The sequence below is a fragment of the Thunnus maccoyii genome, chromosome 14 (genome assembly GCF_910596095.1).
Source record: "Thunnus maccoyii chromosome 14, fThuMac1.1, whole genome shotgun sequence".
Lineage (NCBI taxonomy): Eukaryota > Metazoa > Chordata > Actinopteri > Scombriformes > Scombridae > Thunnus > Thunnus maccoyii.
The window spans coordinates 19108557-19135437 of record NC_056546.1 but is presented as its reverse complement, the minus strand read 5'-3'; the positions used below and the strand labels follow the sequence as shown (position 1 = coordinate 19135437).

Genomic DNA, 26881 nt, shown 5'->3' with positions numbered 1-26881 from the left:
GCATGAACATACTATACATTATGGATGATCAAACTTGAATCTAACACTGCTAGATCAAATAAAAAAAATACAGTAGTAAATAAGACATAATGGGGATTAATCCACCCAAACTACTGACATAAGTGATAAAAATAAATTGCGTGTACATGCAAATGCATTTTTAATCCACAAATTTGTTAACAGAAACTTGTGTTCAAGTGCTATCTGGCCTTGTCTTTTCCTCTGCTGTTGCCTTAAAAAACAAAAAGAAGTTGGTGTTTGAAGAATGGCCACAATTATCTTTTAAGGCACTCTCATACCAGGTATAGGCAGAGACGTGCAGTCACTGATGTTAAAAGCAGTTGTTTCAGTTGGACTGATCATGATCAGATTTCACACAGATGTTAAAATTAGGTGGCACAGACACAACTAGATACAACATGTATATCTGATTTACAACAAAATTTAGTGTCGACTGATCAAATGGTTTTAATGGCAAAGCTGATATTTTAAGGCCTGATGTTTTAAAAAAACACTCTAGAAAGACAATCTAATTCTAAATCTATCTATAATCATCAGAACTCATCAAATCTAAATGTCCTCAGGCCCTTTGTGTTGTACATGTTTCACCCTGACGTATGCAATTATAACTGGTTCAGCCTTGGGTGGTTTTAGCATAATGATAAAAGAAGCAAGAGACAATAGAAGCTACGTTGGAAATGAAAGCAATATTCAGGTATAGAAAATTTTGGTGCCCCCATGGTACCTAAACTTTGAAAAGGGGTGACTTCTATTGAGAGCACTGCCATTGTTTTATTACCTTGTTTTTCCAGTTAAAGGGTTTTTCAGTTTTTCTTTCTTGTTCACTTGCACGGGTGTCTCTGTTTCCTGTTTAATGTCTGCCAATGAGCTGTTTGAGAGTGTTACTCTGATTAAAGGCTATACAAATAAACTTAACTTGACATGAAGCGCTCTTCCCACCTTCAGCAACAATGGTCAAAGTAACCTTAAACAAGGCACTGAATCCCCTACTGTCCCAGTGGAGCGTGTGCATAATCAGTCAACCTTCAAACTGCAGTCACTCGCCAGAGCAGCTTCTGTCAATTTTCCTGCTGGATACTGAACAATGTCTCAGTGCCATCAGTACAGTATGTGACCAAATCCTAGAGTTCTGCCACAATTTCTCTCACTTGCAGTGAAAAACTGCATAAAACTCTTTACTCAACATAATTTGGAATAACAGATTCTTTTTAATAGATTATGAAACTCTATTGTAAAGCAAATACTTGTAGCTATAAATCAGGACTGTCTCAGAGCTGAAAAGACCGCTTTGCCACTTTAAGGGCGTTGGGGAAAGTGATGGTCATGCATGCCTGTAAGACCGCTGCTCCTCCCTGTCACTAATAAACAGAGGCACAAGAAGGTTTATGAAGGGAGGGTAATGATCTGAACCCTTGGTTCTGCTGTGTAAGGGAAATCAATGCTTAACTGCCAAAATTATCTGCCACAGGAAAGCAGAGAGCACAGACAGAGAATGGTACTAAATATTCAAACAGCCTCATTTATCAAATGACTAATGTTTTCCTCTTGACTGTGTGCTATAGAATACATCTCCTACATCCAGGGTGGCTCACACCTCACTACACAACATTGAACACAACTGAGCATTTTAGTTTTGATAGAACATTTTGTTATCTTCCTCTACCAGTTGAAATGAAATTAAGGGAAAGGAGACAACTGTTCAAAAATAATTGCAAAGCTAGGCCTCAATGTTTTGAAAAGCCATTAAAACCGCCTACATTGATATCTATTCAAATGAGCAGACTTTTTGTTGGTTAGACAGAAACCAGTGAAACCAGTGTGAGTGAGTGATATTTGTTCGCTATGTAATTAAGTTGTCTAATTTTCATATGAATCCCTCACTAACAAGCAATAAGAGTGAGGGTAATAATGAAAGCCATCAAACCTTGTTTCCAAGCGCATGTCTGAAGCCTTCAGAGACTCAATAGGCAGCAGATCTTTTGAACAAGACCCATTATCATAGAGCCATCTAAATGTCAGACCTGCTTGTGACACGTGGGCTACAACATCATTTTTTAATGTGACACTTTATTATAGATAAATTCCATTTTTTAAACAATGGCACTCATTGTTGCAGCATTTCTTTGGAGTCATTACTACCCGCTTGCAGATCTTTAACTGATTTGTCACAGTGTGTTTTTGACTTTAAAATGTCTAAACACCCACACTGTTACCTTCAACAAACATTAGACAACCACTCTGACATCAGTAGTTCCCACTTTTTGTCTGCTTCTCCACTAAAAGAAGGCAGGGTCGTCCAATAAAAATCTTTCTCTATAATTTATAATTATGAACATTAGGAAGATGTCATGTGCTCTATGGCCTGCAGGATAAAGATTGTTTTGTTCTATGCAAAAGATTATGATATGATATGAATATGTGGGTGATGGTGAGTATTTTCATATATAGATACACGGGAAATCAAAAGTTCACAACTTTTAATGTCCATGCAAGCTATCTTGTGCATATTTCTTTACTGTGTATATTGCTAAAAGAAACACTCACTGGGAGCTTGCTGCCAAATATGAGTGAGTTTATTACTTGAAAAAAAAACAAAAAAAACAATGCAAGGAAGCTTTTCCCCGGAGAAATTCCACACAACTAATCTCAACTACCTTGAAAAAGCTGCCCATGTTTCATGCCCTCTATCAACACTGATCCATGATTTTTACAGAAAAAATAAAGATTTTTAAAAGAATTATATATCTAAAGATACAACAAATCTGCAGGCCTGTCAAAGAATGGAAATAGGTTACGTGCCACCATGCTGGAAGTGTGACAGCAAAGGTAAATATAGCACCGCTGTTGCTTTTTCCTCCCTGTTCCCCAAATTCTTCATGATAGGATGTGAAATTTGGCATTTTCTTTGGTTTGTCACAAAGAACAAGGCACTGATTTACTGACAATGAATGTACATATACTGTAAAACTAGAGTTATACATGCATTAAGGGGTTATGTACATTAAGGTTACGCTGTAGGTGACACTGTAGCTGATGTAGATTCTATAAGTATGTGTGTAGCCCACCATCACCATGTATAACAAAGTGAAAGAATATTAACACTTACTGTGTCGGATATAATTAAAGCATAATACAGCCTGATCATGTACAATACATGCGTCTAGTGCTGCGGTGTTGATATCACCGGGCAAAACCTGATGCTCAATTATAAATCAAGACCTAGTCTGAAGGTATACAGCAGGACGTCTGTTAACTCTTTGCATGGACTATAAATGCAGCTTAAAGTGGGCTTTCTGCACTATATTGTACTTACAGAACCAGGAGGACCAGGAGGGCCAATGTCACCCTAAAAAAACACAACAGAAACACAAAATCAATCAGTAAGTACTGTTTGTGTGACTGACAGACAGAGGGACAAGCAGACAGACAAAGGTACAAAAAATACAAAGAAAGCATAAAAATACACTTGAGAAACTACTGCTGAAAGCAAGTTGCTACAGGTGACCTCAAACAGCTACATCAGTAGGTTTTGGAGCATCAATAAAAGAGGCAATAACAAGTGATGTGAAGAGAGCCATGAGTGGCAAGTAAACATTAAAGAACTCTTGTTAAAAACATATTGCAATGGTTTGAATTTCATGTGCACAATACTGAATGTTGCAGTGCTTATAGTGTGAGTATATCGCATATAACCCTTTGTAATGACTGTGTTCAGTGCCCCAGGGAACCTTAGAAGGTTCTTAATTGTGATACATTGGATTTAGGAGCCTCCATTATCCCATTCATCATTTACAAGCTATTACTTTCATGCTTTCAATATAACAAGAAAACACAGGGACAACTATATACATAAACAACTTAAAACCACTCAGAGGAGGCATGCTGTACATAACCATCCTACACAATCCTCTACATTTGTAGCTTTAATACCGGAAAAAAGGTTTAGAAGTTTTTAATCCCCATTTGGATCTGGATCTAAATACACATGATAGATATCATGCAAATTTCTGGAAAACATCTAAATCCTGCATAAGGGCTTCCTCAATATTTTTTTTTTATTCCTGTGTTATTTATTTAAACATTTTCAGCTTCCTTGTTATCATCAAGATGCTATCTAAGATTGTTTCCAATTTTTCTATATAGTTCATCAAGACATACAATCACCATAAATACATGACATACATGACGACGTCAGAATCCTGTTTTCCAAAGGTTTGTTTTGAGAAATAATAGAATCTATTCAACTCCACAAAAAAATCTAGTTTCTCATTTAACCATCTTGGGATTAAAGTGGCCAATTTCACTCTTTGACTGTGGATGAATTCTGCAAAATGCAGTTTTCAAATGTATTGCAATACTTTGAAATGACATCGAATTCTACAGGGTTTTATATGCACCTGTCATCTAAATTTGGTTGAAATTGCATAATGCATTCAAGATTTTTGTAGATTTATGCCAAATAGACCACGCTTACAATAACTGGATGCTTATTTGTTGTGTTCCAATTTTGGTGAAGATTGCAAAAAAAAAAAGGCGGAAAATGGCCATGACCTACAGTATATGGAAAGATGCGTGTTGCACTGAGAAATCTAGAAAAATGTTTCTTAGCCTCACAGTTCAGAAGCGATTAGAAAAAAACATGTGGTGTGTTATAAACAGCCACATATTGCCACTGTCTGCAGCAAATAGGAATACGTTCTACCGTAATACAAAGCCTAACTTGCTGACAGAAACAATACGATTTATCTTATTAATTAAAGAAAAGACATAAGGGTTAATGGTTCTTTGCCTACTGCAGAGGGTTCCCACTGCAAAGTATCACTCAGACAAAATTATATGAACGAGCATAAGCACAAAAAGATGCACACAATCAACAAAAAAACTATAAAACACAAGAAATAATTGGCTGCCAATTCATTATTTGTTGCTAGATGATTTACAAAGATCCTTGCAGGATAATCAGACTTGAGAAAGATACTAACTCAAACGGTTTAGTCTCTGTATTCTGGTGTATCATACCAATTATATCACTTGAGCTACCATATCTCCACCATCTTTCTCTGCTCTCCTCAGCAGTGCTTCTCTTTCCCATACACACACACACACACAGAGGCAGAGTCTCAGGCAGTGCAAACAGGGGGAATCATCATGTATGACACTTGACATTGATGTGACTTACTTTTTGTCCTTTCATCCCACTGGCCCCCTCGGCACCTGGCTGACCCTGTGGGAGGAAGCCTTGGTTAATGGCTCTGTACCACTATGGCATTGTAAATGTCACTGCAGGAAAATACATACAGTGTCTCCTTTCTCTCCTTTCACTCCAGGGACTCCGGGCTCACCCTTCTGCCTCTGTATTTGAACAGAGGAGATCTTTACCAGTGACAGACAGCAAAGACAGGGCAAAAAGACAGAAAGCTTAGAGAATGAAACTTAGACAAGGGCAGTTGTTATGAATAAGTCATCAGAAAAACATACTGTATCATCTCAGAATCCAAATACTTTGTAATCATGATTACAATAGTGGCTTTTGAGACTATGATATAGTGTGATGTGAGTCTAGCAGGATAATGAAAAACTCAAGCCCCTGTTGCACTGCAGCACTTAGCCATGCATCTATGTTAAAATCATTCCTCTGTCTGCCAATAGATGGCACTTGATGACTGCTGATGAGCTGCCCTCAGAGTATGTTTTAATAGGATTTCTTCCCATTAGTTATGTGGAGAATACTCTAAGTAAATATAACTGTACAACAAATGTACTTGCACCTTGTTCAAGACATACAGTGAATGAATAATTAGATATATCTGTGATAGAAATCTATGTTATGTCATCATATATATATATATTCAGGAGAACTTCTCAGTCTGTCAAGGCCTCAGCAGAAGACTCATCATACTAAATGCATTTCTCACCTTCCTCTGCTTTCACACTCATATTTTTACTGTTTCAAAAATGCACTAGGTCTTGAACTATAGATGTTTGGCATTATAAGCTATTATTTCAGCTATGCAGAAAACGTGTGGTAAATTATTAACCAAATGCGTTTGAACTACTCGTATGATAGATGAATCATTTCACATCTCCAGGCAAGTTTAATAAAGCTCACCTGTTCTGATATTTTTTCCCCCTTTTCAAACAGAAACACACATAACAATGAACAAAAAAAAAAAAAAAAATAGGTCGCTCATCAGAAATTATTCTTGTTTTCTATGATGTGTGAAGGGAACGCTTCAGATACTCTGTGCTGAGATATTATGGAGCATCTGTTTAGCGATCTGAGAAGACAGAGAGACGTTGCAGCATATTTCTACACTCCTTAGCAGCGCCTGGATTCTAACAGACAATAATTGCCATTCAGTTTCAGCCCCTCCCCCGTTTCTTCGACTCGTTAACGACAGCCGCTGTGATACCATTCATTTACTGAGATATAGTCACTGTTTCCTTGTCCAAATTATGAGCTGCTATTAAGTCAGTAGACTGCTGCTATGTATGAACAGCTGGATCGTCTTATTAATATTTTAGGCAGGGAGGGGGGCTAGTAGCAAAATTGACTTTGAGTACTAATTGAATTCTGTTCAGCTTTATCAACCACACAATTTTACCACCATAATCTTACGAGAAAATTAACTATATCATTGTTGTCATGTAATCAGTCAGACACCTTTTTTTACTGACAAACATTCCATACTGTACATGGAAAATGGTTTCCAATTGTTGAGCCAGTTTGCAATCAGTTATGAGTGACGTTCAATGTAAGTGCCATCTGAGGGAAGGTTAGTATTAGTCCAGGATGTCCCTTGCTGTAAAAATGATGTGCCATATTCTGGCACAGAGTCATGGAAAACATATTTTTTGTCATTATCTTTGTTAAATCTCAATGGCAGATCAGTTCAATTTATTGGCAGAAGGCTATGGAGGAAGTTAGTAAACCTTTCAAACTAGATTAACTGCAGCACAGCTACTATTTACCCAGATTATTACTGTATTTACACAATGAGAAAGCCCTGCGTGTATAGGACAGGGAACTGGTCCACCTGTGGATGTCTGTGGGTGATATGTTGACTCTGAGACACCCCGAGTCATCAAAGTGCAATTAAGCCTGTCTGCATCCCTCTTCGTCTCTCCATCAATATCTGCAGTGTCTGTCAGAGCCCATTTGAGACTGTCAGTGGGAGATACACTTATGGAGATGTGATTCATGAGAACACCGTCTTCCTGGCCCATCATGCAATGCACAGACATCTTTTTTTTTTTTTTACTTTAACATATTCACACTCTGCTGAGTGAGTGAGACGGGGCTCAGCTTACACAAGTTGCAGTTTAGTCTAAGTTGTATCTATTTTGTCCAAGCTAAAAAATGCACAAGGATGGCCACTGAGAGGTGGTGAGAATCCCTGATGTTGCTCAATTATTACTGCCCATGCACTGTTACTTTCCATTCCTCTCCGAGAGGTGATGGTTTAGCTTCACTCTCTCACTTATGTTGGGTTGTGTAAATTCCTTTAAATGCATGGCCATACTTGTTCCATTATAGAAGATTAAAATGTGAAGTTATTCTCTGGGACAAGAGAGGTTGCTTGTCATTCACAGTAAGCATGAATTTATAACGATAAAGCAAAGATGTATCTGTAATGTAGGGGCATGAGTGATTCATGACAAGGGCAAGGCTGGCATGCACATTTAATGATAGCATTAGAGCAATGAAACAATGTTTTTAACACCGTATTGCTCAGCTAAAGTAACACCAGCATGATTTATGCTTTAATCATATTCTTTAATCGTAATGCAACATCTAATCGAATCTCAAATGGCTAGCTTTGTTTCCCGAAGACTTTATCAACTGGAGGCGTTACTCTACATTTCATCATTCTGAATGCAGATTAATGTTGTAAGTTACAGTGAGCCCACTGGTTTACTTTTTCAAAAACTTGTAAACTTCAAAACACAGTGCTGCACAAGACGCATTTGTTGCTGTTTCATGAAATTAACTTTATGTTTCTGTTACATCTCTGTGCTCAAACTCCTCACTCATTATTTAACACGAGACCTATGAAAGAGAAGCAGTTAAAATTATGCTGAACCCACAACCCCAGAGCTATTTTCCTTTCTGCCAAGTTAAGTTTTGAGTTTTACTGCTTCGTTTTATGAGAGCAAAGCTGAAACTCAGCAGCCAATTACAGAAAAACTCATGAAAACTTAATCAAGGTAACCTCTGTTTGTCATTTCATTCTTAAGCTTGACTTACTAGGACATGGTGTCATTTTTCATCCAAACAAAACTACTATCCATAATACCTCTACCTATGGTATACCTTCAGCAAATCCCATTTGTTTTGAGGTATAATAAGTATGTCCTCATACAGACAACTTTCTTTTCAAGGTTGGCCAGCTGACACTTCTCCTTCCTCTGGGCAGAGGGAGCAGGAGGAATTCTGCGGCCTGAGCTGACACCCCTGCAAACTACGCACCTATACATCAAATGAACAGCTGCGGTCAAGAGGTTGTCCACTACACAATAGCTTTCACTCTCAGCATGATCACAAGTGGGCCACTGAAGACTTGGTGGGTGGTGGGGGTGGATTTGCGTAGGAAGCAGGTAGCAACAGAGACAGCGGGAGGCCTGGTTGAGGTCCATGTCTCAGAATTTTTTACATTACATATCTCATGTGCCTCCGGTGAGCTACAGCACCCCTGGGCTTCATGAAAATGATGGCAGACCCTTTTTGCAAAAGCACTGTGTGTAATGGCCATCTGTCTGTTTTGAGTGTGAGCACTGAGTCATGCTGTGCTGCACTGCAGGAGGTGTAGGGTGGGAAGAGCTATTTAACTTGCACAGTAGATAGGCTACAATTGACTGAAAGGTGCCATTTCCGACGAGGGAGTCTGACTACAAACACAAAAAATGTCAGTGAAGGACAGAGCAGGTTCTGCCTCTGGTCACACATCTGTCTGACTTGTCTGGGTTGGCTTCTTGGGACAACTAGTTACACATGATACATCTTTACATCTTTATACAGACAACACTGTGCAGATGATTAAACTTCTCGCCTATTTGGAGGTCTGCTACATTGAACACTGCTCAGTCATTTTGACAATTCACCCTTGCTGGAAGTGCAGGTAAGGGCCAGTATATCAAACATGAAGACATCTCAAATTAACTTTAAATGCCACATGTCAGTACTTTGTTTTGTGATGAATACCTTGATATTTGCTCCTTCTGAGGTTCCTGGGGGACCCTGCAATTACAAGCCATGAAAAAGTCTTTTCACACAGTGAAAACATAAAAGGATCCCCTGTCACATAAAGATGATGTTTGATCATTTTATGAACACTCATGTGAGCAGTATGTATGTTATTTATTTTTATCTTTACTCTTTAACCATCTTAAGCTTTTAATAATCTTTATTTAAACAGGCAACTCTTTGCTTGAAAAACATCCCACTTCACAGCTGCTATTTGTGCTATTTTTTTTCTAACCTTTGCACTAGTGCTGGCTCTCATAGAGACGTGGCTGCCCCCCAGCAGCCTATAGATTATCTTTGAGTGCGTCTTTGTTGTGTCCCTTTCACAGACTCTCCTGATATGGTGCAATGCTAATTTGACTTTGAAAAATAACTGCTGCCCCCTCAACTGCGAGCACTGTCCTGCTGCCAATGGACAAGAGAGAGTGATGCCCTGGTGTGTGTTTTGAATAGATGATTTTGCCCCTGAGCTCTACCTCAGAAAAAACAGGTGACTCATAAATGCCAATACCAGGGGACGGAGGCAAAGCTGGCACATGCTAAGGATATCAGGACATTGCCATTTAGAAATGTCACACCTTCTCCATCCGTCTTTCTTTTCTCCTACAACTTTGTGTCCTACAACTTTATGAGTTATTAAGAAGGCAAGGGATACACTGAGTCATGCAGGAGAGGTTTAACATTGAGTAGCTCAATTATACTAAAGATAATTGAACCTATTGAGCATAACGGTGATAGAAGCAGAACGGAATCTTTCTGGATTTCTGGACGATGTGAATTAAGACAAACCCTATGTCCCGATCGAGAGTGTAATCAGGGCAATAGTGCATGAAAATAATTGGACACCCAAAGCATTTCAGCTACATGATGCCTAAACACTCCTGTTTGTCCTGACATCAGAGCAGTTTAGAGTCTGACAAGCTGTCTCCTTTAACGCATCGTGGTATTTGTGCCCTTTAGTGTGTGGGTCACTACACAAACACACAAACAGTGTCTGGATGCCTGAGGAAAACACCATAATTCAAGGAGTCAACGGGCCTTATAGGCAGAATTGTCCTGCTCATCAATACAAGCGTTCTCAAGTGCTACCTTAATATACCCCTTGTGGTTTCATGCTAATAGTATAGCCTGCTTGCAGCAACACGGGAGAGTGGGAGAAGACTTTAAACAGATCAATAAAGCCTAAGCACGGAAATAATGGACAAAGTTTACACAGATGTTTCATTATGAAGAGTGTAATTGCACATTTTAAGCTGGATTCTGATTTTGTCTGCTTGTTTGCTTTAATATGCTTACATAATTATGATGACTCAATTTTTGTAATGTGCCCTGTGAAGAGTGTAATTACACTTTTTAAGCTGGATTTTGTATTTTGTCTGCTTGTTTGCTTTAATATGCTTACATAATTATCATTTAATTTTTGTAATGTGTTCTATTTTAGCCAGGACTCAATTGAAAACGACAATGATCATCTCAAGGGAATTCTCTGTCAAACAAAGGTTGAATTAAATTTGATTTTGAATGGTAGAAAAGGAAGAAAACAAGCTACTGATCAAAATGCTGCTGTATTGTAATGTTTGTCTGTCAATGTTTGTCTTGTTGTTTTCATTTGCAATCACTGCAGACATGTATATGAAAATAGTGATGATTTATTGGATGCATAAAAGGAAAAAGATGTCTATGTCTTGTTATTTTCAGAAAGTAGTACCGATTACTGAGCGCTATATTGTGAAGAAGTTCATCTTGTTTTGCAAAATGTTGCAAAATGTGTGTGTATATACAGTATGTGGGTGTCTGTGTTACTATATATTACTTACAGGCAGGCCTCTGAGTCCGGGCTCCCCAGTCTTTCCCCTCCGTCCCTAAGGTAGGCAAAAAAAAAAGATTAAGATGAGTGAGTGAAGATGCAACAACAGGTGTGGCTGGGCATACATGCTGCCAGCAATTAAGGCTAGACAGCAACTCCTGTCGCAGTCTCTAATTCGCTTTTAATTAACAACAAGAAAACAGCTTAATTGCTGCACCCCGTGTGGCCCACTACTCTTTGTTCCCTCCTCTGGTTTACTGCCTCCTTTCCAGCTGTGTGAATCCCTCGGTGCATCAATCAACCCCAGAGCAGATACAGCAGCAATCGGGCCAAACCAGCCGATGCTGTTCACCATTGCAAAACAAGGTTAGCAGGAAGTGACCATTTTGAACTGTTTTCCTTGGGTCTTTTTTTTTTCCTGACATTTTTTGAATTGCAAAAAGCCTTAGTACTTGAAAGTCTTTGAGTCTTGAAAAGCTGACATCTTAATGAGATGTAATGCTATCTGAACCAAACCAAAGTTGGTATAATTTACATCAAGAGGGTTTATGTCCTCGTGAGAAAAAAGAGGATAAAGCTCTGTGGATATCCTTACAGCTATCCTATAAACTGGCAGAACATCACTGGCTCTGTGTTATGAGGACTCCCTGGAATTAACTGGCTTTCACACGCATGAGACGGATGTAAAATCAACTCAATTAGGAGATGGTAATACTCTGGCCAATATCAATTCACTGTACAGAAGTGTAATCAACGGCAGATGTATGAGACAATACAGATATCTGCCTAAATATGATTACTTCTTTCTGATAGAAGTTTCATCATCCGACACAGTTGCTACATTGAAACAATGTAGTTCTTTCCTACTGTATGTCTCAGTATTGGTGGCATAAATATACACTTCTTTCCTCCACTGAGTTAGTGGCGTGTAGATCTGTGGAGAGGAAAGGATCACTGACTGCTGAAAGAAAAGTAGAAAATCACAAAGCAACGCCCCCGACTCTTTCCTCTGACACTCCATGTACGCAGACTTTGGTTAACTGGGTCGAATTTGACACATACGTTTGCCTGCAACAAAGACAAAGGAAGGAACTTCACTGAGAGCTATTGCTTTTAATCATCTGTTTGCGTGTGCGTTCGTGCTTGTATGCTGTGCGTGTTCCTCTGTTTGTAGTCCACAGATTACTGGATTATGAAAACAGGAGAAGCCAAGGTGTAATACAGTAAATATTAACCTCAATAATGACACAATGGAGCCAGTGCCTCCTCACGGGAATTGCGCACTTTCCTCTGTTCATGCTGTTTGATGTACCAACACAGCCTTGGCCAGCGTCTTTTGATCATCTGTGTTAATGTAAGCTCTGAGGCTACCGCGAGCAAGGATGAGTGCTTTGTCAAGAAAGAACCGGAAGATGTCGAATTGCGTTGATGTGTAGGAAAAGCACCTTTAAACCTTAAAAATCCTTCGCTTCAAAGGACTGACATTATATTACATTGGAGTAACCATTGAAATGTAATTGAACTATGTTACCTTTGTGTTACTAAAAGAGCACTCACAGTGGCAGCCAATGTATTTTAGTGAGAGCTCATGCACTAGGGTGCCACATATAGATTCAAAAAACATCGCTTTTATGTAAAAGGTCTATTTCTCACAAACAAAGACAGTGTTTTGTGAGGGTGGAAGGTGTTATTTTTCTCTTTCACTAATAATGAATAGGCAGACACTGAATCATTGCTACGTTTGCAAAAAGATCAGACTGTTTGTTCTAGCCTTAGCCCCCGCTGCTGCCCTTTCTCCCCTGAACTCGACAACAAAAGCAGATTACATAGATAAGTAATTTAGCTAATGAATATTTCATATGTTATTATTCCAAGCAGGTCATGAATTATGCAGTTTCAAAATTCTTTCCTCACATTTGCCCTTATATCTCTTTTAACTCCAAAGTACATACTAATTTTATGTCCATGTATTTGCATATTATAATCAGAATAAACAGTGATACTCTGGATCACAATGCTCAACAAATGAAGTCAGAACAACTGATGATGGTTTGCGGTTAACTCCATATTAATAAATGTAGGCCTGAAGCTTACTAGCACAGTTAACTACAAGTTATAAAATGTTTCTTAATAAGGTGGTATGATTTTGCTTAGGACTTTATTTCCACACCTGACAAAGAACTCTAGGAAGACTTTCCTTCTGTTTAACCCTTACATACTCTTCATTTTTACATTTGAGAGCAGTAAAAACACCCTAAACAATTTTCTTTTAGCCTCAAATGTTATGACTTCATCTAATGTGACCCAAAATATAAAAAAATGGAAATATTTCAACTTTTAAAAACCATTTTTGTGCAGCTGATACACATTTTTGTAGAGAGCGTTTGAACCATATTTATTTAAAAATTAAAAAATCACCATTCAAATATATTGTTGCATTCTTCACATTATATATAATTCATTGAAATGGTTTTGTTCTCCTGTTTTATGTAACATAGGACCATCATGTAGTGTGATTGTAAATGTTTTTACTCCCTAAACAAAAAGCATAAAAACTAAAGAATAAACTCTCTCTGCTCTGAACTGAAAGTTTCATTAAGGATTAATCATTCATTTATCTGTGACTAGAGGTATTTATGAACGATTTATGGTTCAGAGACTAATTATAAGGTGATACAGTGATTGGTCAGAATATGAACAGTATGTGAGGGTAAAAATATACTGTTCTCTATTTCTTATAGAGAAACTTTATACTTTATTAGTTACACCTTTCTGAAATGAGTCAGTCAAGTACAACAGCCCTGCTATAAATCCTACCTTCATAAAGGTTATAATACTCATTTTTTGTTAAAACTGTTTCAGAGAGGTGTTGATTAAATGTTATGTCATTTTAGAGGCTGTAGTTTATGGTGGTATTGAACTGTATTGTGTCATAGTGAGAGGTCTAGCTTATTTGATACAAATGGGGTGGACAAAACATTAGAAACACCTCTCACTATCAGCTATGTATACCTAATAGGCTGGCAGCTGAGTGTTTCTCTTCTTTGATAATAAATACGTATAGTCACCAACATGTCAGACAATCATTTTCATAAAAAAGCAATCCATTAAAAGACTACACCAGGTGACCTTGGCGTTAGAGTGACACATTTCTGTCCAGAGGACCTCTGATTTGTACACCGTCCCCAACAAATCTGAGCCCACTGACAAGAAATAATTAGTCCGGCGCACAGCTGCCATCACCGTTTGCACTCAGTTGACTCTCCAAACTGAAACACCTGCCAGTGACACAGTGAGATAACTGCCTCTGAAGGGGCATACAGGCTCTGGAATATTGAGATAATCAAGACGCCAACAACTACTGTAGTGTCCACAAGCACCCAAACACTCCAACAACAGACTGTTTTAAGTTGAGTTCTGTGTTAATATCATTTTCAAGATTTGATCAGTTTTAAATGTCATGTTTGGACCTCCTAGAATTTCACAAAAGTGTGACTAAAGGGATACTCTGACATTTTGAATTGAGGTCATTTTAACCATGTTTAGTCATTTTACAGAGTGTACTTCAGTAGCTTAATTACTCTAAACAGTGTTACTATACAATACGTACATATGTGCGCAAAGTAAAAAATACTCCTGTAAAAAATAGCTTGATGCCAGTAGTTGTGTATCTATTGCTATAAGTGCAGAGTGACAATGTCAACATTTTTCTGTCCTTCAGTCAGGAAAATAACGTCAAATAACATATTCTTCTTTTACAATAGTAAATTATGCTTTGTGTTCATATTGCAACAACCTCTCCTGATGGATATACTGTACGATATTTAAGTGAAACCACTGCATTCTCAGTTTATGAATGTTTACATGAGAAAAATGATAAAAGGCCACCTGCAAATATCCTTCTGGTTAGTCTATAGACACTACATCAACACAAAAGTTTGTTTAAAGCTAGATTTTTTCTTTAACTCTCTAAGAATATTTGCAATTTCACCACTGAGAGAAATGAGGGTATATTAGATGCAAAATAAATCAGTATGTTGTTCTCATTGTCAACAGTGTTTTCTAGTTTAAGAATATATTATCAAAACTGCTCATTTCACAAAGCAAAATTCAGAGAGTTCTGCAACTTTATAGAAAGTGTTTTTTTCTGTTTTTACTGTTTTTACTGTTTTCCTAGTGAAGAAGGTAGACATGACACCAGAAGAGCGATAAGTGTCAGAGGTGAACTGCAGTCCAAAGTAGTCTCTAGGCAACAAGGATGAGCAGGAAACTGAAACTGAGGATTTCAACTTCAAACAAAGGAAAAGAAAAGAAAAGAAATGTGAGACAATGTGAAAAGCAGAACAAATGTTTTTCACATTGTCTCAAAAAAGTTCATGAGCTAAGAAAATGTTGTTTACTTGGACCATTAGTTAAAGCATTATTTTACTCTGCTACAGTATATTCAAGTCACTTTTAAACTCAATACCACCTGTGTGTGCATACAGTCCATAGTAAAATATGTAACATGATAATTATAACTTACATACCCACAAAATGGCAACCACACAAGATAACCCAGCAAGGTCTGTGGATCTTTTCTTTCAGCTAATTCAAACTTAATTTTCTAATTTCCTTTCTTGTTTTTCTATCTCTCATTTATCTCTCCCTTTGTGTATAATATTATAATTATTTTACTCCTATCTCGTCCCTCTCTCCTGTCTGCCTTGTCATCTCTCTCTCCTTCTCCTGTCACTCGCCCTGTTTCTCCCTCACCCAACTTCCAGTGCCTGTTGGATCACCCTGGCAATCTCTGTTGCTATGCAACGCTCAGTGTCCTATAAATTTGACAACATCCTAGTGCTTGATTATTATTTGAGCGCTGCAGTGTGAAGCCCTCCTTCAGGTCATTGCAGTAGATTAGAGGGAGGGAGAGATAGCGGAAGGCAAGGAAGGAAATGAGGGATGAGAGGGAGGGAAGGAGGTGGAGAAAGATGAAGGGATTGTGGAGGAGAGGATTGGAGAGGGAATCTGAGTGAAAAGATGAACTAGCTTCTTGAGTAAATGAAAGATGGGCTGGCAAGACCAAACATATATTCACATGTTCTATTTATCTGTTCCACACTGAAAACCTGCAAATCATATAAAGGGAGTGTGAAAAGCACTACACATTAACTACTGATGCAATAATGGTGGCAGTAAAGCTGGAGTGGGTGCACATTAGAGCTGGGGTAAAGAGGCCTCAGCAGACTCACAGCATATTTTGAACTTCTGACTTAATCCACACGGATCCCGGCCTCCTCTGGCTTCAACTCTGCTGTGAGTTGTAAAATGTAAAAGGAAAGCGCAGACATGGGGCCCGGCTCAGTCCTGCAAGACAAGCCCCAATCTGAGAGCAAAGTCAACAACGACAGTGACACACAGCAGAGGCACTCGTTTATGATGACTCCATAATCCTTATCCCAAATGTCAACATGTTCTCTGAGACGTTCCATGTCCGACTACCCATACTGGGATAACACAGTGGTGTAAAATGGAGAAGGCAGAATGTGTCACATTTTTCGCAATAAAGCAGATATACCATGAAAAAGCCACATAATCCACCTGACAAATGCCTCTGTCAAGTGGGGTCAGTAGATAAGCTGGAGGAACCTTCTGAAATGAACACCGCAGGATCAACTCAAACCTGACACACAACACAGAGGGACATGTAGGGATAGATATCAGTGGGCTAATCAATTTTAATTAACGTAAGCAATATTAATTTTGTATTTATGTCATATTTCAAACATAAGACCACGTCTTTCATTTTTACCCTTTTGCCTTTCAATGGAAAACACATAAAGGTCTTTGGTGCTCCCAAAAGTGACTATCCCTACTGTATTTCCTATTAACGATACATTTGTTCTCTACAAAACTGCAAATCTATTCTGTTTTTACTTTGGCATCCGCATTTATTTGTTGGAGCCACCATTTGATATATTTTGGCCTTGAAGTTTAGGAGAAAGCTGCTTTACCTTGTGACAACAATTATCAGCCACACATTGTACATAACCACATCTTCCTCTACCAAACCTTGACCTTTAATCACATGAGCCTGGTCACAGCCTACACACTTACTGTAGATGGCTTTTGTAATCACCAGAAATCTTTGATGTACTGCCTTTCTTTCCTCTGCTTGTCTTATGTATGACAAAGAAGTTTCATGTCCTGAAGGGGAAACTATCTGACATTACCGAGCCAAGTTGTTTTGCGACAATGTTATGTAGCTCATGGGAGAGATGACCTTTTCTTGACTGAAAAACTCACATGCCACTCTCACTCTTTCTGCCTGAGCAGAGTTCCCATCTCCCTCTGGGGACATGTACTCAGGCCACCTGAGCCTTTTGTCTAACTGCTGTATAGGATTTAACTGGAACTGACTATGTAGCTTATGAACAGCAGCTGTATTTGCTTGGTAAACAGATGTGTCATAATATCCTTAGGTCAATTAACTATTCACAGAACAAAAAGTAGGTGGTATAATGCTTTCTATTATTACCTAATGAAAACCTTGGGGTTGTTGTGTGTGTGCATTGTGTACTTAGGCATTACAGTAAAGAGCCAAAAATGAAAAATCATGTACCTTGAGCTGACCTTTCACATCCGTGTTGGACACTGGCCCTCCAAAATACACATGGACACCCAGGAGTGTGAACTTGCACATTCACACCAAAAAAAGACACAGCCAGATAAATGTGCACATGCTGCAAGCACACACACAGAGGTAAGTAATGGGAAGTTTGCCTGTTACTTGCTGTCGCAATATTTATTGCCCAGTGAAAATGCTTGTCTGTGTCTGGCCTGTGAAAGATGGAAAAAAAAGAGCTGAGACATTACAAGCAAATGCATTTGATCCCCTCGGTCACTTAGGAACACTTAATAGATCTAGATTTAAACAATATACAGACAATTATTCAAACTGCCAGCAAAAGCTAATTTATTCTGTAATTAATTCTGAAATCCTTCCCCCTTTGCAAAAATTTTCCCATTTCTCATCTAAAAATTTACACCATGAACCATTAAGAATCAGCAAGACTAGGAAAAACAGTATAAAGTAGCACAATGGATCTCTGAAATACCAAAATGCAGCAAAACCTCTTAAACCTTGAACCATATTTAGCTCAACTATGTGTTTAATTATCAAATAAGATGTTGGGAATGAATATGAATTTTAGATGCCTTCGAATGTCACCCTTTTACAAAAAGGTGTTGTGATTCTCTATTTATAAGAAAGTAAATGTCCATTCTCAGCTCCACTTTAAATAATAGTGCTGTTCTTTCTCACACATACACTACAGCAGCTGGTTCTGGGCGTTAGCTTCAAAATTCTGAGTATCAGCTTGAGAAACGGACAAATATTCAGTGAATTCACACCAACTATGCAGCTCAATATGCTGCAGTTGTCAGAATCCTCAACAAACATGTTTTCAATGTGTCAAATCAGCCATCAACGCTTCTGAGGTAAATATCGATTATACTGCTTTCCTGAAATGTCACAAAACACACTGCAGAGCAGAGACCGCAGCCTCACCTGCTTCTAAATTAAGGATCCAATTAGAGACAGACAGTGCAAATTCCCTACTTCTGACTGCTCTCGCTGGATGGCATCTTAGGACATTGCAAAAGCTCAGAAAATGCCTGGGCACTGGAGCTTGCAGAGATCCCTTGCACTTGGTAAAAGCCTCAATAAAATAGGATTTGTTCCAGTTGTTTACTGAGGGTTAAGAGGAGCGGCCGGGGCAGGAAGAGAACGGCAAAGCCGACAGCTGCCTGGCAGGGGCTCAAATGCAGCTTAGCATTTTACCATTCTGACTGGCACACAATGCTCTCTTTAACTACCAGCCATCTAAATATTCAGGGACGTATAAAGAGATGGCTGACACCGCAGCCGACTTAAGACACAGCTCAGCTGGCCAAGATTGCACCTATAGTCTCTGGCTAAAGCTTTCCATGAAGGCTCTCCTCACAGAGACTCAATCATAGACCTCATGTGACTAAATGGTGATTTGTACGTGTGCCACTAGATGGCAAACTAGCTTCATCACAAATCTTGTACATGGCAGGGGATAGAGCCAATGAGGAGACTGTACGCTCTCTCTGAGAGAGGATGGATGTCCTCAATGCATGAATGTATGATGCATGTTGGGTAACATCTCTAATTAGGGAGTCTGGCAATTAGGCACTGAATGCCGTAAAGGAGATTTTTCTGTAGAGGGCTTACAACGCCGAGAAAAGAAGGAAACAGTCAAGAGCAAGAAGCTGTATGAGAGTGACAATAATTTTCATACTGCATGATGCCTCTTTTCAACCGACATACAATACAAAGGGACACAGGTGGCATTACAAGGGTACCCAGTCATAGAGCGCAGCATATCATTAGGTAAAATAACCATTACTGAGCTATTTCTGCACTCATCCAGCTCCTCACTACTGCACAGTATGCAAACACTAGAACCAAAGGAAAACACAGGAAACGCAGACAGTGGATGTCTATGGAAACTAAGGCAGTCCCATGAGAGCCTCAGAACAGCTCTTTACAACAGCCACGCCTCTACCACGTCTTCAGCGATGAGTTTTAAGAGCTCATTGACTTTAACAACTCCTAAGGAGAGGAAAGAGGGCTGATGATATTATCTGAATTTGCATTTTTATGTGGTGAAGATGATAAATCTATATTAAACTATGAGCTCAATTCCCACCGATCAGCTGAATGTCTGTGCAGTGTTTCCATGCAAGATGGGTGCCTACTGCGTTGGCTCCTGACTAGACCGACATTGCCTCTTGAATGTTCCCATCTCTTAATGGATGCTGTTATTAGTCTTGGCTCTTAGAAATTTCACAGTCTCATCTGGACTTTTGGCCATATTATTCATCCCGAGCAGATTGCTCCCTTCCTATGTTTACAGATTCTGAGTGTTTCATTAATACATTATCCAACAAGTGAATAGGAGAGGCTGAAAATCTACTTTGAATAAACCCTGATTCATTTTACAAACCAAATATTTGAGGTCAGAGAGAATACACTGTGCAAAGAACCACAGGGCGCTCACTCCTGGTACTGTAGCCCTTGGCAAGTCTTATGCTTCATATCACTCACAACAGATTACACTAAGGTCCCACACACTACCATCTGTATAATATCAGGCCACTGTCAATGCGCTGCTCCCTAGCATGCCATTAAAGTGGACACAGATGAATGTATCTAAATTGGTTGCGGGCAGGATGAGAGTGTGGAGAATTAGAATATGGATGGCAGGCTGTAACAGTATGCTGTAAGATGCAACCTCCTACTACCACGCCTCTGTGTTCTCAAGTGTTCAGGGCTACATCTCCTCCCCAACCAGCCTCCTTCCCCCTGCACTCTGAGCTCTCTGTGTCCTCCTCCTTCGCCTTGACCGGCACACACAGACAGAGTTTACCAGGGGTATGCTTCAATCCAAGCATCCGGGATACGATACGCCCTTTTAAAAGATATTTACATTCTGAGGATTTCTCAAACTCTGCTTCATCTTTTAACTGACCTCAAATGCCAGGAGAATGTCTTTGTATATTACTAGACTGTTTGGAGCCAGAGAAATCCCTTTGTTTGGATGACTAAAGCCGTGGTGTGGACCTCCATACCTGGAACAGTCACAGAGGCCAGTCACCTCATATCCAGTGACATAGCTCGATGAGTCAAATGAATTCAGTTCAGCTGACCCTTTCTGACACGTGACACTCCATTAGTGTTGGTATGACCTGGCAGACATTGAAACAACATTTGAAAAGGTATTAGACCCAGGCAACGCAGAAGCAAGGCCCTAATGAACTCGGACACTGTAGCGGCAGGAACATGTATATTGTTCCCTGCTGTGTGGTACAACTATATCTCCTGAGAAAGTCATGAGGTTGTACATGTGTGAATGAGGGCCCTGCTCTATGTATACCAAGCCTCTAATGCTCTAATCTAATGCTCACAGGATATGTTGACCTACATTACCCCTTGTTGAACATCCAACTTTTCACACGTATACATACACACATCAACTAACAGACACACAAACGCGCATACACAGTGACTATAAAAGCCAGTGAACAAGGTGCAATCAAAGTGGCACTCTCAAAGTCTCGCCCCCTGTATTCGTCCCTGTAATTAATTGGCCAATTAATGTGTGTTTATTCTGGACACCCATGGATGTAGCCATACTGGGGCTCTCTGGGAAAGATGAGAGTCAGACAGATAAATCAAAGCTCCGTGCATCTGTCCTTGCATGAGCCAAACACTTCCCCTGTAACCCTCCACTCTCCCAACTGGGCTCAAACGTGAGACCTTTTCATAGCCAATCAGGTCAAATCTTTGTTTCATCCTCCCTCCCAATGCACTTGACATTGACAAGATTAATTGCCTTGTGCACTGGGCAAACGTGTTACCTCCTGGTGTAATACAGGTGTCAAAAGCGTGGCTCTCTGGATTTCTTCAATAAGAATTTGGAGACAGAAAGAGATAGAGGGAGAGAGAGGGAGAAGAATAACCCATTCCATATTGTTCAACGAAGGGTTAACAAATCCTCCCCCTGCTTGTAAAATTGCACAGGGTGTAAATCTTGCCATAAAATCTCAGCTGTGAGCCCTGTTGACCTGTAAATTCTTCTCTCCGTGTTACTCTGCCATTGAGCTTCAACGGGTCGGGCCACAACTGTAGCTACACATCTACATCACGCTACTGTATTTAAACACTGCTTTAAAGACACAGACCATCAATATGATCACCAGCTGTGTCTCAATAGTTAGGCTAAAAATGCTGTGGGGAGTTTTATAGGTGCAATGTTTGTGTTTGAGTAGTGCACACTTGGTTACATTGAGTCACACAGAATTTAACAGACATAAATGTGCATGTTTGAATATAGGATATACTGTATATCACTCCAGTGTGTAATTATCCTATTGTGCCAAAATGCGGTTAAAATGCATCATTATGACACATTCTTGCTAGAAACATTGCCTCCAATTAAGTTTACAGTACATTTACATTTATTCATAATTTCTGATCTTCAATAAAATGATATTTAAGTATACACCAAGATATTAAAGCATTATAAACAGGTTAAATTTAAATGAAAGCAGCACAAAGCACAACAAAACAACACAAAATCTTCTTGTCTCAATGTTAAATACTGATATATAACTCCAATATAGGCCTCTGTTAGGAAAGCCTTACAGGGAAAAATGAATGTATTATTATATTTTCTAAAGAAAATTGGATATAATTATGCTGTATACTGAGCTGGATGACACAAAGCATGGCTCCAATCAAATAGCTGCTGTAATTTCATACATTTACTATATCACCCAAATCAGCGGCAGCCTCCCATGGAGAACTTCTGGCAGGAAGGCTGGTATTCTCACCAGGGACTCGTTACTCAATAATCTCCCCCTGCAGGTGCTCTGGTAGAGGTCAACAGCCTGTTACAGTTGCATCGCTGTTCATGTCTGCCTTCACCTATGGAGCAAGAAACCTCTGCCAAACGTTCCAGTTCCCACAAACCAAACCATAACTCCTTTCCTATGACTGTCACTGCCTGCTTTGGTCTCTGCAGACACACAGACCGATCCAAATGAACCTGAGCCAAGTCCATAACATATAATATGAATATTATATATACTGTGGTGGCTCAATTATCTCAAAACAACATTTGCTCGGTCCTGTAGAGGAAGATGCATCTAAATTCCAGTTACAGCATGCATTTGGTTTTCGGAGAACTGCATACTTTTTCAAACCAAATTAGGTTAAATGACAAAAGCTATTAACCGTGCAATGGGGATACATAGATTTAGTTTTAAAGTAGATTAATGTTATTGTATCTAATCTGACACAAATGTTCTGACCTCTGTGCACCTGCATAATGCCATCCAATAGAGAGCACCAGTAAGATATTGGTGCCTAGTTAAAATGTTCTGCTTCCATGATGATACTGTCTGGACACGTGCACACATTTGCAAAATGGTCAAGCCAGGCACACACAATGTGTCTTGTGCTGAGAGGAAATGACTAACAATCGGGTGGGAAAGAAAACGACATGAGTGCAAGATTACATAGTTGTTTCCTGGGCTGGTAGGAAACATTTGACCAGTAGTTTAGCATTAAGTGGACAGGCAACCTTTAAGACATGTGTGAGCACAAGGTTCAAGGAAGAAAATATGGGAAAAAAAATATGCCTGTGCTTTTGGTCAGAAGGTACAGACAGCTGTCTCAGTCATTCAGCACGGAGCATGAATGTAAAATGTAAACACCACTATCATTTCCCAAAAGAAAGCAATTATGTCTCTCTTCTTTGGAAATGTGGATCAACCCAGTTGCCAAAACAAACCACAAACAAGACAGATAATCTTTTCTACTGTTTTGACAGATTATATCCATGCCACTTTAAAATGTTCAAGCAGCTGCTGTAGACGTTGGTTTCATTGTTTCAAACTTCTGACACAAGTGAAGAACTGAAACTGTCTGCACTACAATTACAGACGTGCATTGATCTGGGACTGTGCTATCACATGATCTGAAGCGATGACAGCTGACAAATGTGATGTGACAGCAGTTGAGGTTTTGAGATACAGACTCGTATTATTCTACAAATAGCCATCTCTCCTAACTGGAGGAGAGTCTCTTTACTGCGAAACTGAGAAACCCAACAACTAACAAGTGGACATCATGTTTACACCAAGTTGTTCTCTGGTTTCATTCGACTTCCTGCATAAGGATCACCTGTCTAAGCGGTCTCATGACTTAACTGATATGTGTTTGTGAAAAAAAATAAAAAGCTAATACGAGGCTCCATGCTGCTGCATATCTACTGTCTGAGGTCAGATACAAATTCATTAAAGCCACTTGAAGAGGAACCTTATGCGTCTGTTACATAAAGCTATGTTATCTATCTATCAATATATCTCTATTTAAAAAAATCTTAAGATTCTAATAACTATAATTTGAAACTGAACAAAAGATGTAAGAACAAAGTGACTTGGAAATATATAATTAATGATCTGTCAGACTGTAATTAGTGGCCATGGTGGGTCTGCTGCATAAAAGCCAAGAAGGGGAGCTGATTCAATGTAGGAAGAATAACTTGTTAGTAAAATCAAAGTCCTGCCATATCTTAGACCTCAGGTCTGTAATGGTTAATCAATTGCTATTGATTGTCTGGGTGGATCCTTTTATCAGTAGTATTGATGTGGCCCATCATATTATTTAGTGAGAAAATGATTCCTTCCAGGTTAAAAGTCTCCCTTTTAATGGCTTTTCCTTCCAATAGGTCATTTTGTGTTGACTGGCTAGCAACACTCTCCTGGCCTTTCCACCTTTATTGTCACTTTTGTCCTCTCTTATCTCCTTGACATATGAGGCAGGCATCTCATGTGGCTCAGTGTCATCCACCCACATCCCCAGCTGAGGTATGCCGACAAATATTTCTATGAGAAACATGAGCCATTTTACAGCAGAGAGATACTAGAGACACTCGGAAGGCAGTCAATTGAGAATGCCACCTCTCACCTGATAAAAAGTTGTTCTTGGCATCAAAGATTACAGAAATCTCCTTAACTCATGCACAATAAATGACACATGCATGTGTGTTACTGTGCAGCAATTCACAATCTACCAATCCATATCATTTACCAACTGTAGCAAATAGCTCATTCTCTGAGCAAAATTATTAAATAAATTACCAACTAACTAAATTTAAATAGATAAATAAATGAATAAATCAGTAAGAGGCCTCTGCATAATTCATTTGAAGAGAACACATCCGTAGACAGAGCAGTTGTACTGTTCTGCTTCCTCTAGGGCTTGCTGAAGTTTCATCATCTCTGCACTAGCGCAGCTATGTCTAATAAGAACAAACACTGTGCAGCACATCTGTCAAACGTGAGCATTTTCCAAAGCAGGAAACAAGGAATCCTTGACACTGTTGAGGCCCTCAGCTGATTAACGTGGATTTCAATTCTTTGCGTTCATGTTATTTACATTCTGCAAAATGCATCAAAAGAAAATGTGCATTGTTTATCAATGGAAAAAAATCTATGTATGGAGATAATCTATATTGAATGCCAAAATATTTAATTATTACAAATGCCTGTCCATTATGTATGACAAAATCACATAACTTTCAATGACAAATCAAAGGAAACAACATGGAAATTGTCAGTGATTTATATTTAGCAAAGACTTATTTTTCTATACAGGTATATATATACAGCTAATAAGGCTTAATGTGGTGTTAGGCATGGATTAAAACTCCAAGACCCACCTTGTAATGGAGGATTTCTTAAGGTGATTATTTATTAATCCAAGGGAACCTACTGCTTTGCCCAGGGATGAACCCATGTCTGCACTGAACCCACTCACAACCCTGTGCCAACAAGCGAAGAAGAGTATGCTGGGAAGCCTTGGCACGACATGAATAAACCAAGCTTGGCGTGGCGTTCCTGTGTATTTTGGCTTTAAGGAAGCAGTGTGCATTGACCAAGCGTAGATTTTCAGTCCTATTTTGAGCATACAAATTTACATAATTTGGTACCGATCCCACGTCACTTTTGTATGCATACAAGACTTTATTATGCAGTCCCTAATATTTGTTGATGCATGTCAAGTAGGCACTTCTCTGCATTGCATGCTGTATGAGCGTACTGTAACTAGTACATAGCTTGCAAATGACTACACTGAAAAGTTCCAAGGTTGTTCCCTTCACCCATCAACCTGTGTAGGACAGGGCAGCCTACGATGACAACACAGAGCTTAGCACATCATTACAGCACCCAATGAATATTTTAGCAAACTACAGACAGCGAGGGGGACGTATCCTTTTTACTGGTGCTCCTCATCTTCTTTTTTGATCTGCTGTAATGTGCCACTTGCTCCCAAAGTCCTACTCTTTGCCTGTCATTCTGTGTCAATGCCATCCATAATAGATAAAACCAAGCCATTCACATTACTATTAATGGTAATGTGTAATGTGGGGGCAATACATTCCCATAAATTCCTAGACATGGTTCGATTGGCCCTTACCTCCACCCTGACAAACTGAACCAGTCATCCATCAAGGTAATAAGATAAAATCAAGATTCTGTGAATGTTAGACATAGGGTCACAGAAGGGGTTGGGTGACTGCCCTTGATATCCTCTCTTGCATATGTTGCTTTAAGCTTCAGAGAAGGATCAGTGCAAATGGCATCATTCCTCTTTCCCCACTACAATGTCCTCCACATCTCCTTGAAGTAAATCTAAATGGCTTAGAGTGGTCGTATTTTCCTCAACAATAAATTGAAGTAGACAGTGTGAGAGATGGTCTGGCTTGAATCTAAGGCCTTGTGAAAGCTTTCCACTCCCGGCTATTCTATGAAGGTTGTCGAGTGGTCAGTCTACGTCAAGATATTCTGCATCATTTGTGCAGCAGCTATGGCTCTTAGTAAAACAAATAAGTTACAAGCATGAACAAGAGTTGCTAATTAGGTGAGAGTCTCTTGCTGTATCAGCTGGCCACTAGCGAGCCCCTGATAATGATACATGTCTACCTTCCTAAAATAGGCTGTCAAACTGCAGAAACACAGGTTGGTCAACAACTTGGAGGCCACATGTGACTCCTAGAGCTAAGAATAAGCAGAAACCTTAGCACATTAACAGTCACCATGAAGTCAGCAAGCCATCAAAGACAAGGTATTAATAGATCAGGACTATGTCTTCAGAAACAACAACAGCAGAAAGTCTGAAATGCAGTTTAAAGCCCTAAGTATCTTCTACCTACCAAACATTCAAAGAA

At 39.3% G+C, this 26881-nt stretch overlaps 1 protein-coding gene across 1 annotated transcript in view; it reads right to left on the bottom strand.

Annotated features, from left to right (window-relative positions):
- LOC121911328 (collagen alpha-1(XIX) chain) overlaps nt 1–26881 on the bottom strand; it is a 95256-nt gene that overhangs the window by 31392 nt on the left and 36983 nt on the right. Inside the window, exons 16-20 of the mRNA XM_042432693.1 lie at nt 11083–11127; nt 9224–9259; nt 5320–5373; nt 5201–5245; nt 3335–3367 (exon numbers count right to left, since the gene is read on the bottom strand). Coding sequence (XP_042288627.1) covers nt 3335–3367; nt 5201–5245; nt 5320–5373; nt 9224–9259; nt 11083–11127 — 213 coding nt within the window. The remainder of the gene's footprint in view (nt 1–3334; nt 3368–5200; nt 5246–5319; nt 5374–9223; nt 9260–11082; nt 11128–26881) is intronic.